Source organism: Salmo trutta, chromosome 13 (assembly GCF_901001165.1).
Source record: "Salmo trutta chromosome 13, fSalTru1.1, whole genome shotgun sequence".
In the NCBI taxonomy this organism is placed as follows: Eukaryota; Metazoa; Chordata; class Actinopteri; order Salmoniformes; family Salmonidae; genus Salmo; species Salmo trutta.
Window position 1 is genome coordinate 14,778,660 of NC_042969.1, and position 15,274 is coordinate 14,793,933.

General features: G+C 46.5%; 1 protein-coding gene across 2 annotated transcripts in view; it reads left to right on the plus strand.

Annotated features, from left to right (window-relative positions):
* The first annotated feature begins 910 nt into the window (after positions 1–910).
* LOC115205276 (phospholipid-transporting ATPase IG) overlaps positions 911–15,274 on the plus strand; it is a 67,387-nt gene continuing 53,023 nt past the window's right edge. For both annotated transcript variants that reach the window (XM_029771071.1, XM_029771072.1), the window contains exons 1-2: positions 911–1,480; positions 15,036–15,155. In XM_029771071.1, the coding sequence (XP_029626931.1) occupies positions 1,454–1,480; positions 15,036–15,155 (147 nt within the window). In that variant the 5' untranslated portion in view covers positions 911–1,453. The remainder of the gene's footprint in view (positions 1,481–15,035; positions 15,156–15,274) is intronic.

The window sequence follows — 15,274 nt, forward strand, 5'->3', positions numbered from 1 at the left end:
TAAAAGTTAAGATACCTTAATAGAAAATGACTCAAGTAAAAGTCAGTCACCCAGCAAAATACTACTTGAGTAAAAGTCTAAGTCTAAGTATCTGATTTTAAATATAATTAAGTATCAAAAGTAAATGTAATTTCTAAAATAAAAAAAGGAAAAGTATAAATAATTTCTTATTCACTCAAGCAAACCAGAAGTCACCATTTCTTATTTATTTATGGATAGCCAGGGGCACACTCCAACACTCAGACATGAATTACAAATAAAGCTTTTGTGTTTAGTGAGTCCGCCAGATCAGAGGCATTGGGGATGACCAGGGAGGATCTTTTGATAAGTGAGTGAATTGCACCATTTCCCTGTGCTGCTTAGCATTCAAAATATAATGAGTACTTTCGGGTGTCAGGGGAAATTTACGAGTTCAAAGTACATTATTTTCTTTACGAATGTAATGAAGTAAAAGTAGAAGTTCGTCTAAAATATAGACAGTAAAGTAAAGTACAGATACTAAAAAAAAACGACTTAATTTTTTATACACAGTCTACAATACTTTTCGGGGTAAGCACCATAGTTCATATTCTGTAAATAACGTCTTTAACTCAACTTTTTGCTTGGTGCTGGGACTACTGAACTGGTTATTGGATATAATATTTGGCTCATATTTACTGTTGACACGGATACAGGATAGATAAGACTTTATTAAAAGGAAATCGCTAATGCAGTTCACCAATAGACTTATGACTACAAATCCCAGCACAACCCCTCACTGTCGCACCTTCAACGGGCGGGGCCTGCGTTCATATACTAGTAGGAACTAGGAAACTCTGACATTTCCGACTTGCTTATTCGTTGAACGCGGCACGTGTATAACTACAACCAGTTTGGAAGTCGGACATTTCCAAGTTTCCTATTTCTGACTAGCACTTGAACCCGGCCTTGGGATGGTTGTAAAAAAAATAGTTTGACAGGGTTTGGCTGAAAGAAGACAAGGGGGCGGTAGTAAGCGAGTCCGACGTGTGTATGAATCAACATTGAACTTACTTTTTTGTATGTCCGCCACACCGCGCGGCGACTTGATATGTATGCGACGATTCATTTGGGAAAAGACAGCAACAGCGCATAGTACTACAGGATGTCGCGGATAATTTCAACGTTTTACACGGGGAAGCACGACTAGCACAGTAACACCGCAACGCGATTCATATTTAAAAGGTATAATGCGAATGGTTAGAAGAGCTCGAATTCAAACAAAATGGAAACAATTTAGAATCGCTGCGGCATTCCATGTAGCCAGAAGGACTACTAGGGTACAACATAGCTGGATAGAGAGCTAGTTATTAACTAATATACATGAGAAGTTACATATCAGAAAAGCTCAAACAGAGCCTGCAGTAAGCTGGTTGAAACTACTAGTTCGTTGGTGTCCCCAGTTACCAAAGAAGACTGAAGAAAATACTGAAATATGCTACGGAGAAGACTGAACCGTTTGGTATGTATGACAGCAATACACGTGGCTAGCCAGCCACCCGGCACTCAAGTTTATGCGGCATGTTTGGTAGGTAGCTATAGCCAGCTAACGTTAGCCGAATATAGCTAATCCAGAATATAGCTAGCCAACCGCCTCTTGCTATTCTGTCAAGCAATTATCAAGATAATATACTGTCAGCAGAGTGATGCTTCTTGCTACCCATGAAAACATGCTGGCTAGTTTTACCAAAGGTTAACGGTAGCTTATTGGCTACAATATTACTACTAAGTTTTCTCTTTTTGACAGAGAGTAGGCAGTAATTCATCCCTAGGGGATAACGCTACAAGCGATCAACTTTGATAACTCGGTCTCCTCAGATGGTCATTTAAAAACAACTGATCTCAGAGCAGGTTGTCATTACCTTTCTACTTGAATGTGATGTTGAATGATAATTTTCAGTAATGAAATGACTGTTACCCTGTTTCATATGGTCCTGTATTTTAAAGAAGCCTCGTAAAATCATCATTGGTTTCTGTTGAACTAAAAGTTACTCAGTATCTGTCTGGGTTGAATTTCACTGTTGTCAGCAAATTTAAACCATACGTTTTAATAATGCTCAGTACAAGTTTTATAGTCCTTAAATCATTGGCGGTTGATGGTCATCATCAAAGAAGGAAGCATGGATCAAGCCCTTATTCACGTTCACAGTCACAAGCCCCTGTTAATGAATGCATTTCTACTTCCTTTTTCTAGTCCTTCCCTCCAATAACCTGTTGTCACTATTAGGTTTTATCCCCAGAGTCAATGTGAGCAGCTTAGATACTGCTGGTGGAGGAGGAAAAGCAATATAATAATTATGCAACCTGCCCCTTTTCCAGCTTCTCTTTAAGTGTTAGGTCAGCGTATAATTCTACCTCCTGAGCGGTTTGCTCCTTGTCATTTATTTTTGGTGTGAGCTGTAAATAACATTTTGTGTGTAGCAGCCAGCCACGCTTTCATTGATGCGCATTGTGCTGTAATCTCGAGCTCTGGCTTTCTGCCTTGTAATTCACACCACCCTCCAGTTCGCTCGGGGGGAGGGGGGTGCGTCGTGGTACATTACAGGAGGGAGGGAGATACGGAGGGAGACTCAATCTGAAGAGGAATCGGGAGCTTCACTTGACTTGCCTCTGATGCGCTAAAGCCCCGAGTGTCTTCACAATTTCATTAAAGATGGCTGTGGGAACAGAACGAGTGGTGCTGTGCTTTACGTCAGGCGGAAGCTCCAGAGGTTGTAATGCTCTGACAGGAATGCAGAATCCCAGAGCTGCCTTTCATGCTCTCTCAAGCCATTGAAGGTAGCAGCTAGATCTGTGAAGAGGTAAAGCCTGGCGGAAATGGGATTGTTTTCAATTTGGAAACCCCTTCCTTTCCTCAAAGGGAAGAGCACGGACACATCAAGGCATTCCGTCGCCCAGTCTCTGTTCCCTAGTACTGTAGCTACCTTTCCTGTGCATTGATAGCCAGTCCTCCTAACCTCCTCCTGGGTAACTGGAGCGGACAATGCTAATGTTCTGCATACTGTCTATGCAATCCGGTCACTCAGTTAAAGTACATGGCTTACACAAGGACATTTGTTTTGCTGTTTATCTGTACAAGCACTTCAAAGGACCGCACATGAGAAGTGAATTCAGGATAATGTGCAGGTTTAAGATCCAACTATTTTGTCTCAATGGTGCATTCTAAAGCCATGATCCTTCCTGCCCTCATTTCAGTTTCTATTCATTAAATACACATTTCTAGCAATTAGCCTATGAAATGAAGTGCCTTTTTATTCTGGAGAGTTAAAAAAATTCTACATTATTTATGAACTTGTAATACTTTCTACCCTAGATACAGTATGACGATTTTCAATATTTTGTCAAAATAGAAAATGGCGACAACTTTAACTTTGGCTTTGACACACCATTAGAGTTTGCTGGCCGCGAGTATTTGGCACCTCTGAGCGTAATTTGCGAACCGAGTGCGTGTTCAGCCGGTGGTCCCTGAAACGCAGCGTGCTGAACGATCGGCAGACGAACACTAGATCCGCATTCAGTGCAATGTGTGCAAGCATTAAGGCAGCGTGATGGTGATGCAGTCAGTCGTTTGAAATCCACCCCCGGACAGATCTAAAGGGGCTCACCTGCGGGGCTCACCTGCGGGGCTCACCTGCGGGGCTCACCTGCGGGGCTCACCTGCGGGGCTGTGTTAACCAACAGTGGCTTTGACCAAAAAAGGACCGCAAATGTTTGTGTGAGGGCCTGAACATTTCAGGAATGTTGTTCCTCCTCTCTCTCTCTCTCTACTTCTCTGTTGTGGTGTGAGGTCCATCTAATTGAATGAGCTGCTGCAGTCTCGGGTGTTTTCAGCCCTGTCGACTGCACCCTCTGAGGGCATTCACGTTGTAATGTCACATGCACACGTACAGTGAAATGTCTTTCCTGCAAGCTCTAACCCCAACAATACAGTAATGGATAACAATGTACTACTAAAAATAACAAGCGGGCCCTTGCCTGGCAGGGGATGTTGTCTCGTATCAGGGCTTTCCAGGCGTCAGAAAAGACAACATGCGGACCTAAACGTTAATTCTTTTTTTAATTCACTGAAACATACATTTTGTATTAATTCAATATATGGCTCAGCCTCTACTCTGCTGTGACCTCAGCGCTAATAAGCGGGCCCTTGCATGGCGGGGGATGTTGTCTCCTATCAGGGCTTTGCAGGCGTGCATGTTAAACAGTCTGAGAGCCTCGAGACGCTGTGAACCTGATTCTCAGGTCCATCTAGAGAGAAGAGCCTCGATGCTGTGAACCTGATTCTCAGGTCGATTTAGAGAGAAGAGCCTCGCGCCGCAGCAGTCCACAGTCAACACACACAAGGATTCTCTCATGATCCAATTCCCCTCCCATCTAAACAAACATAGTTGACTTCTATGACCTGACAGCCAGTCTCTTGCGTGTAAGAAGAGCCTTTCAGTTCTGCTTCTTCTGAGAGCGATGGTGTTTTGTTTCAGCTGGTGCGTTCATTGGTTGTTTTGACGCATCACCATCTACCCTGTGACTAACCATAGAGAGGCCCAGGATCCTCACTTACGATCCTAAACACCTATAGTGAAAGAGATGGGGGGTGGTTTGTCAAGTGATGAGTGAGACCTGGCTGTACAGACTGGGGGGGCTCCTTGGGAGGAGTTTTTGGGTTGAGTGCTCTGAGAGGGTGAGAGTGCCCAGAGGCCACAGTCCTTACAAGGTCTGGGCGGCTGTTTTCAATCAGGAGAGCTGCGTATTGATTAGAGCTGTGCTCCGTTTTGCCGCCATCAGTCTTGAAGACTGGCTGGTGAACAGAAGTCCAGAGTAAGCACTTTTCTCCACGCTCCCCTCTCCACCCAATAATGAAAACCCAGCCGCTGGAGCTCATCTGCACCACACAGCAGGACAGTAAATACATTTAGCATGGGGAGGCGGGGGATAAACGGTAGCAGGGTTTTGGACAGGTTGATGGAGCACAGAGCCTGGCCCTGCGTGACTGAACCTGAGGATATGGAGGGCCATACAAGTCGGTTTACCTGTTGTAACCCCCGCACTCCTCTCACTGCACCTAGTGGACAGGCTTTCAGGGGCTGAGGGCAATGGGGAGAGGTGGTCTGGTGTTAAAGAAGGGTGCCACGGGTGCACCGTTGCTTTTTGTGGCGGTGTTCCATCTCCCGTCTAAAAGCGAGGTTGAATTCTCAGTTTGTACTTCTAAATAATTCAATCCACTTGATTTTATTTTAAATTCTCACAACGCTCCTCCTCTTCGGGCCTGCGTATCGGTGCTTCGGTAGCAGCACTTAAAATGCGTTCTCGTCATCCATATATTTATGAAGAACAACCAGAGAATCCCTGTTGCACTCTATGGCCGGCATTACCCAAAGAGCGTTCGCAGTGAGCTTTGAAGAGAATGTTGAAGTGTGTGTGTGGATATGTTTTTGTCTGAGTCAGGGTGAGCGGCGAGGGTAATCAAAGAACCAATGTTTTGCCGTCCCAGTTTTTAACCATAGTCACTGACACGAGAGAACGGCAACCTGTTCACGTGGGTTTGAGTGTCGGTTGACACACATTGTTGGTAACGTGCACACACACTTGCGAGCAGCCCCCCCCCCCCCCCCCCCCCCCCGTTAAACAACAGTACAACGATTACCTCCAGAACAAACACTTACGCCAGGGCAGCCGGCAGCACTCAGCGACGGGTAGGAAAATGAGTCCCTTGACCCTAGTCACGAATGACTGGGAGGGAGGGAAGGAAGGAGCGGCCCCCTTCACACCAATCATGTCCTGCAGCACATAGGAAGGAAGGAAGGAGCGGCCCCCTTCACACCAACCATGTCCTGCAGCACATAGGAAGGAAGGACCGGCCCCCTTCACACCAATCATGTCCTGCAGCACATAGGAAGGAAGGAAGGAGCGGCCCCCTTCACACCAATCATGTCCTGCAGCACATAGGAAGGAAGGAAGGAGCGGCCCCCTTCACACCAATCATGTCCTGCAGCACATAGGAAGGAAGGACCGGCCCCCTTCACACCAATCATTGCCTGCAGCACATAGGAAGGAAGGAGTGGTCGTATTCAAACCAATCATTGCCTGCAGCCATACAGATGTTTGAATGGCAATTAGTCAGTAGCTTGAATTATGAAAGATGACATCAGAAGTGCTGCAGCTGAGATGCAGATTATTTGTAATTTTCTTTTGAAAGCTCGTCGGCATTAAGATGTCAGATACCTCCCGCCATATCGGATGGCTCCCTGCGCCTGACGTGGTGACGGGATGAAAGCCAGTGCGTAGCACGCTCAGTCCAGATTAGTTTAGTCACAGCCATACAGTACACGTATGCAAACGAGAAGGGACCTGCGTACAGCAGCAGTACTACAGGCACCTGAACCAGTTGTCTTGGTGCTGCTCGTACCATCCCCCACCACGCTGTGTAGTAATGTTCTGAATGTTTGGTATACTTCCATTCATAAAAAAACCCCAACAAAAACAGGTACAGGGCTGCCTGCAGGTTGAGACTTGTTCTTGAGATACACACCTTTCCATAGAGGGGTCATATTAGTGTGTAGCTCAAACTGTTGGGACGCTACAGTCAGAAGTTGGCAGATCGGCGGTACCGACTTCAGACGTGTCCCGTGACACTTGTGGGGATCGTTGATCAAAACCACCAACATGTTCGTGAGACTCCAAAAAAAGGCATTGCTTCTTATGCTGGGCATCGTTCACAAGTGATTATATATGTGGTAGGCTCATCTTGTCTTTACATATACTAAATAATCAAATGGCCCTTTATCGCAGTGGGGAAAAAATACATCTCTGCACTTAAATAGCGAATGGAGGACGCTTTTCCCGTGGTTCATTTTCATGCCAGCCAGGTAGGCTATACTCCTGTTGTAAAGATAAGCAATGTGCTTAATATTAGGAAAGTTGAGAAATAAATATAGTAGGCCTAACCTATAGAAAGCTGATGTTATCCTGTTTTGAGGCCATCGCTCTGTTTTCTCCCACCATTGCATAGCCTATTAAAATGGGCTCTCATGAAGTGTTTGATTAGATTTTCGACTACATTTGCATTGAGTGATTAGAGGAACAATAGAGTGCTGAGTACCAGGCAGTTAGCATCTTTGGTAGACTACTAATGACCAGCAGCAGCATCAGAGCTTGGAGAAGCCTAATTACTGTGACTAAACGCTCACATGGAATTTGACAGCCTTCATGACTCGTGACCGGCGGAGATACGGTCCCCGCAACAGCCCTAGGTGAGTCACCCTTCCATAGGGTGGTCATATTAGTTTGTAGGCCAAACCATTCGGATGCTACAGACGTTTTCGTGAGAAGCCCGATTTTCGAGATGTCTCACGGTCTGCCAAACACCGCTGTCTTCTCTGCCACCTTTCACCACAGATGCGGAAGGCCACCATTTGGCGGATGTGGGGAATTGAGACGCAGCCCATGCAAAATAAAAAAAGCATCTTAAACAGACAGATTTAGTTTATTAAGCAAATTTGATTTCCGTGGGGCCCTGGATATTGTCTCGAGGGTTAATGCATTCACTGTGCTAAAATCCCAAACCAAGACTTGGTGTATCGCAAGCTACAGTAAGTTTTCCCACTTTCACCTACAGTGTGTTTTGTCTTTTGTAAGTGGCTATATGTTCCTTGTTCTACATGCTGTGACACTCTTGGACATGTTTTTGAGGAACAATAAGTCCCAATGCAGACTGGACGACCACAGGCGTTGTTCAAAAACGCTTATTTATTTCCTGTTTTAAAAAAAAAAAAAAAACTTTAACACCCACAGTTTTTCTGCAAATTGTAAACATTTTCACAACCCTCAGCGTGCAGTTTTATCATGACGTCCTCGTCTTAGGCGACGCCCGAGGCAGGAGACTGCATTGCTTTTATACAATGGCACTTAAATTACACAGCGTCTCATTTGTATTCATACCCTGTATGGACAGTGAATGATGAATGAATAAAAAAAAGTGTTTCTTGAGTATGGCCACCTGTTAGGGCCTTTATCTCACAACGCGGACGTCTCTGGTCTCGGAAAAACATTCCCAAAATCGTCACTTAGCACTTCTGCCACTAGCTTGCTTTACTGGCCTACTGTGTTCAGCTCCAGATGGATCCCGAAGTAAGAAGCTGTCTCCCCCTCCCAAGTGTAATCCCGGCCGGTCCACAGTACACGGATGGTACAGCACCGAACACTGTCTGCTACTGGAACAATGGGCCTTTTCCATTCAACAGTAGCTCCTAAGGACTAACCAGTCCTCAATTCAAGTTGCTGTTGTCCTATTAATAAACATTGGTGCTACTCGGCACTGTCTGCGAATGGCAGTCAGGAGCGCCTTGAGAACTACAATGGGCCTTTGTGTGAGCCAGTGATAGTGGTGACACAATACTGTCATGATGTCTCTTAAAGTCACGACAGTCTGAACTGTTGGCTAATTTTAGATGTGAAGTTTGAAGGATAATGTGACTAGGTGAATGTGAGATTGAAACAGTTAATAAGAGCGCAAGCAGACGAGAGAGGGAACGAGAGAGGGAACGAGAGAGGGAACGAGAGAGGGAACGAGAGAGGAGAGTGCCTGCACTAGCACTGCAGTGACTAACAGCATTGGTGTTTTGTGTGTGTGGTCTGTTATGTGCTCACTGTTAACTAGCAGATTAGCTTTATTTAGCGGTTTTCGCTGTTGGTCATCCTGATTTTCTTGATGAATGTCTGTTGGCATTACATCTGGAGCATTCAAATCGATAGGCTACTTGTGTTTCCAAAATCTATTGTTGACGTACACAGTTCAGTCCGTTTGTGTGCTCTTGGCTGTTTTGGTTGGGTGCTTGATGTGTACTCATTGTACCGTTTCCATCTGATTCCTACTGGGGTTTCCCTGTGTGCTCCTGTGGCTGAGGCCAAGTAAGTATCGTGATAATATCGTATCTTGAGGTCCCTGACAATTCCCAGCCCCCAATTCCGTGCTTGTTGATATTGCCTGTTATCAATGGAGCTCCTGTACTGGAGCTGACGGCTGTCCTCCAGTTCCACTTTATGGGGAAGTTGGCCCTTTTAATCTACTTCAGTTTCTCTTCTGTCTGGAGAACTATTTGAAACAGATGCTCTGATTTTAAATAATATGACCCTTGCTCTGCGTTGCTACGTTTGCCCTCAGAGTAGTCAAAATCGGGTGTCGACTCGTTTGGGCACGTGCAGGGCGATCAGAAGCGGGTGTCGTTGGGGCACGTGCAGGGCGGTCAGAAGCGGGTATCGTTGGGGCTCGTGCTGGGCGGTCAGAAGCGGGTGTCGTTGGGGCACGTGCAGGGCGGTCAGAAGCGGGTGTCGTTGGGGCACGTGCAGGGCGATCAGAAGCGGGTGTCGTTGGGGCACGTGCAGGACGGTCAGAAGCGGGTGTCGTTGGGGCACGTGCAGGACGGTCAGAAGCGGGTATCGTTGGGGCTCGTGCAGGGCGGTCAGAAGCGGGTGTCGTTGGGGCACGTGCAGGGCGGTCAGAAGCGGGTGTCGTTGGGGCACGTGCAGGGCGGTCAGAAGCGGGTGTCGTTGGGGCTCGTGCTGGGCGGTCAGAAGCGGGTGTCGTTGGGGCTCGTGCAGGGCGGTCAGAAGCGGGTGTCGTTGGGGCACGTGCAGGGCGGTCAGAAGCGGGTGTCGTTGGGGCACGTGCAGGGCGGTCAGAAGCGGGTGTCGTTGGGGCACGTGCAGGGCGGTCAGAAGCGGGTGTCGTTGGGGCACGTGCAGGGCGGTCAGAAGCGGGTGTCGTTGGGGCACGTGCAGGGCGGTCAGAAGTCGGTGTCGTTGGGGCACGTGCAGGGCATGAAGAACTGTAGTTGGTCTCCAGTGTTCCCTCTCTCCATGCCCTGCACTTCACACCTCATTAAACCAGTAAGTAGGAGATTTCCTTATGAGGCTTATACAGCATCAGCAACAAGCTTAGGACTGCGTTTCACAATGGAGGACCAGCTGTATTATGTCTCGTTTTGAAATTGTTCCAACAGACCTGTTTCTGTAGCAACCTACAACTCACGACCACACTGCTTTGCTCGTTTGACTGCAAAATTAAATTTGCCGTGTCCAGGCATGTGTTATGCAAACACAAATCCAGAGACGCCCTCTGTTCTGCAGAATATTCTTTAACCGAGCTGACCTCGACAGCACCTGCAGTCACAGGCTTTTATTTTGTTAGCGTACATCATGATATCAGGGCCCACTCTGCCCCGAGCTCCACAAGCCACTTGTCATGTTCACTCACTCACAGATACCAAGTGACAACAGCCAGTATCCACTTTGAGGTTGTATTCAGGTGCTCATTGCTTCTGCTTCCTCTATTCTCCTACTTGAATTGAGCAATCCAGCACCCACCAACCAGCCTTGTCTGTCAATTTCACTTGGAGATTCAGGCCTGGAAAGCAGCAAGCCCCTTTCTTTCTCTGGCCAGTTGATGCATAATTTAAAGTATCTCCTCCAGTGCTAATCAGTTGTTTTGTGCGAGGGTAACTGTGTATTGTTTTGTGCGAGGGTAACTCTGTATTGTTTTTGTGTATGCGGGTAACTGTGTGCCTTGTGTTGTTTTTGTGTGTTGTCAGTTTGGCTCGAAGAGGGCTTGCCTGCCCCTTCACCTGGACACCCAGGTTGCTGTTGGCATTGTGGATTGCAGTATGGCTGTGATATGCACCATGCCACTCGTCTGCTGGTTCTCTAGGAGTAGCTCGCCCCTGCGTGTTTTGCATCGTGGTGGTGGCCGACTGCCAAGCAGAGATGGCTTTTCAGGGGGGGAGGGTGTTGCTGCACATGATGGAGATGGAGGTGTGTCTTCAGTGTAGAAAATGTACTGTATTATACACCTATATGGTAATCTGATTTCTAAAGGTGAACAAAATTCCAACCAGACATGATGTTATTCTAATAGAATTTTGTCATGGTTGCATCATCCTGTTGGCTAACCACACTGGTTGTACTGACAACATAGTCAGAAACGTCTGTCCCAAATTTCACATCTGATGACTTAAGTCTGTCACGCATGAGAGCGGCATCAAACCGAAACTGCACTTGTAGGTGGTTTATCTCGCCAGTTCATGTTTTGAGAGAAACCCCTTAACCAGAACTCAGTACTAGTCAGTTCCTAGACGTTTTGGCCGTTCTAGCTCTCGGAAAAGAGATGTGACAGGACACAGTGTCGTCAGACTGTGACCTTATCATCTGGTGTTTGGCAATGACTGAATGCAGCATTCTGTTGCCTCCTCCTTGAATACCATGTATTTTTCCTCCCCGTACCAGCCACTTCCTGTTTAACAATGTGTGCCTAATTTCCTTTAAAGCATAATCTAATAATGTAAAGTTGGGAGCTCTAGTCAATCATCTAATGCACTGTTTATTTCCCAGCAGTTGGGTCTCGGCTCAACTCAGTGTTCCATGTTTGTTTTATTGATCCCCATCGCTCTGTTGTAGCTAATGCATTTTCATCGAGCAGAAATCTACTGTCAAACTTTGACGTCCTGGCACTTTCACTATAATTTTGCTTTTGCAGCCTTCCGTTATTGGCTTTGAACTGCCTAGTTTGTCCTTTGACTAAGAGGCAAAGAATTCCATCAATTTGACTTTTTCCTTACATTAGCCTTTCCTGATATAGCTTGGCCTCGGCTGCACTGTTTTTGGAGATGAGTATTGCGATCACGTAACGGTGCAAAAATGAATTTGGCCCTATGGTCTGACCCTCATTATTTTACACTGACATTCCCTCCTAAATCGATGACCATTCAACACAGCTGTTCTTATCTATTGGACCCCAGGGAGTTCTCATTGGACCTCTTCCTCTTTTTAATATGCAGTTTAATTTAAGGCATGATTTGTATTCTATGAAGTGTCTTATGTTTCTGTTAAACTGTCCCAAATGTCCGCTTCCATGAAATCTAGTTTGTGGCTGGTTGTTCAATAACTTCTTCATTTGTTTAAAATCCCCAGTCAGTGTTGGCTTACTGTGGCTGTAACCTTGAGGCAGCATTGCAACGTCGTCGCTCTCGCGGTTAATGACTCCCATAGAGAGAGACTGTCTCAGATGAAAAGTAGGGTAGCAATGGGTAATAACTAACCTACAGTGGTCTCTGGCTGAATGGGGAAATGGGTCTACAGTCGAAGCCAAAGGCACTGAGAACATTTGTTTTCTCTGCTTCAAGGCTAATTTGTTTTGTAAAATGTTCCTTTATTTGCAGTGTGAAATTTGCGTTGTCCAGGGAGGGTAGTTGTGTGTGTGTGTGGTCACTTAGTTTCTGTGCTGCCTGCTTTTACTCAACCTTCTGTCATTAGGGATGCATTATGTGTTGTCTTGTTCACAGCTTTCTCAATCTCTAATGGTCTTATTACGATGGAAGCAGGCATTTTTGAAGTGTACTTCACTGAGTTCCTGGGGAGAAAATGATCCGAGTGGAGGGTCCCTCGGAGGGAGAACGGTTGAGAATAAGATGCGCTTCTTTTAGAAAAACCTGTGTGTTTTTGTCCTTGGAACTGGTTGTGCTTCCTCCCCCCTCACTCACTCCCCTCATCGCCCTGGCACTCCGATCCATCCGGTCTGTCCTGTTGGAGGAGTGCTATGCTGTGCCCGGTGGGCAGTGCATTACAGGTTCGACAGCTACACTGAGGTGTGAACAACGCTTCCTCTCTCTCATGCCTGACGGAGCATTATGCAATCACTTGGCTCTTCCCAGACTGGGAGACAACAGGACGGTCTGCATCTCAATTTCTGCAGAGGGAGACATTTGCCTTTTGAAATCTCACTCCGCCTTTAACGAGAAGCATGTTGTTCGTCATATGCATAGCTAATGAGGCGCCCTAAACTCAAGTCTGTGCTTTGATCTAACCTGTCGGCGGACACCTCAGTGTCTAGCTGGCTTTTGTTCACATTTCACAGGCACTGTGGCTTTTGGTCCGTGATCAGATCAGCTGTCTGTCGGTGGCGTCTCTGACAGACGGCTGTCAACGCCACACGTGGCCCCAGTGCACTAGGTCTACACATCGTTTAGCTGGAGCACCTTAATAATTCACTTTCTCCGTAATGGCTGTGGAGCGTGTGCTTTTAACCAGGCAGGAACACTTCATGTAGGCTCTGAGGCTCTGGGGCTCTGGGGGGCTGTTGTTGAGTGGAGGTGCTATAAGAGAGTGGTTCTGAAATCATGGGTGTCCTCTCCAGTTAAGGGATGGGGGAGATGGGGAGTATTAGTGCGTCTTCACTCCCTGTCTCATCTGTTCTCATGGGGAGAAGGTGGTGCCCAAGACCACTGGAGAGAGAGAGGGAGAAAATGGCCTTGATACATTTGATACTCCCACTTGTCAAGCCTGCCTGCCAGTAAAGTCCCAGATTGGCTGTAGTCAGGATACAGGAAAGATATTGACTCAGTCTAACAGTGTTCTTCCTAAACCTAGAGATGGGCCTAGGCTGTGGGGGAGAAAGTCTTCCTTACACTCAAGCTCTTACCCTGTGTTTCACCCAGACTGCCATTTTTAAGGAAGATGAAAGCACAATTCTTTCAGAGTGCAGGTGACCTTGTGCTGGAGGAAACCAGGAGGCTGGTTCTGCCTGCTGACCCTGTCTACCAAGGTCTCCCATACTTGCTCTGTCTTCTCTCTGGTCATCTGAGAATTCATAGGGCCTTGGTCAGCAGAGCACAGTGCATTGAAATGACTTGGCCTTACCTGCGCTGCCTCCTCCTCCTCCTCCTCCTCAGTCTACATCTGAACAAGCGATAACTGGGCCCATAAATCTGGTGTTAGCAGCCTCTTCTCCCCAGAGGCAGCACTTTATAACTGGCTAATCATCGACTGTCCACCTTGGAGGGAAGAAATGAAACTCATTACAGGACTGGTGCACCCTCCATTTTGGTCCGTTGACCCATGTAATACTTTCCTTTGTCCCCCATGAAACCTTAGTTTGCGTTCAACAGTTTTTTTTGGTGTGCTGTTGCTTTTGAAGTTTAATTATTTTCTGCACCTCCGACTGGATGATATTATGATTCATGGCCTTGATATTGAATTTATATTATAGACTTGAAAGACTTAAGACTTCAAAGTTAAAGAAATGAAAATGGTTTTCCACGACCTGATTTGTACTGTGGTGGAGGTGAGGGCAGGATCGTTGTTTCACTGATTTGTACTGTGGTGAAGGTGAGGGCAGGATCGTTGTTTCACTGATTTGTACTGTGGTGGAGGTGAGGGCAGGATCGTTGTTTCACTGATTTGTACTGTGGTGGAGGTGAGGGCAGGATCGTTGTTTCACTGATTTGTACTGTGGTGGAGGTGAGGGCAGGATCGTTGTTTCACTGATTTGTACTGTGGTGGAGGTGAGGGCAGGATCGTTGTTTCACTGATTTGTACTGTGGTGGAGGTGAGGGCAGGATCGTTGTTTCACTGATTTGTACTGTGGTGAAGGTGAGGGCAGGATCGTTGTTTCACTGATTTGTACTGTGGTGAAGGTGAGGGCAGGATCGTTGTTTCACTGATTTGTACTGTGGTGGAGGTGAGAGCAGGATCGTTGATTTGTTTCGCTCCCCATGCGTTAGATGTGGACTACATCTTCATTTACTGACCTTGGAAGTTATGCACAAGCCATCTTTGCAGTGGACTTGAAGAATGTTTCCCCCTAGCCGACTAAACTCAGCGTCTAGTATGGGTGGTCTGGAGCGCCATCGCATATATATATATATATATATATATATATATATTTTTTTTTAAAGACAGATTTTAGCACCCGAAGAATAGCCCGAACTTATACCGAACAATGTCTTCATTTAATGTGACGTCGGAGCTCCAGTCCTCCCACACTAGTCGCTGCTCAACGCCATCGTAAAACGTTGAGTTGAACCGTCTAATTTCCCTCAGGGTTTAGTCTGCTGGTTTACAGCATTAGACTACGGTTTACATTTCTAGTCTCCTGAGGTGTTCCGGTGTTGTCTAAATGTCAGCTAAAGCCATATATTTACACACGTTGTATACATGGTTCTGAATTTCTTCTAATTCTGTCTCTCTCTCTACAGTTCGGTAGGGACGAGAGGAAGGTAGACAGCAGGACCATCTACGTAGGCCACCGGCCCTGTCCCGCCACCGAAGCTTTAATCCCCCCCAAGTTCTGTGACAACAGGATTGTCTCTTCCAAGGTAAGATATACTGCCATGTTTTACCCCGTCGACCACCGTAAAACGAGTGGGCGTTTCGTACCATGCTTGTGTGTTTTCATGCTCCTCCCCAATGGAAGGCTACATTTGCTCGTGGGACC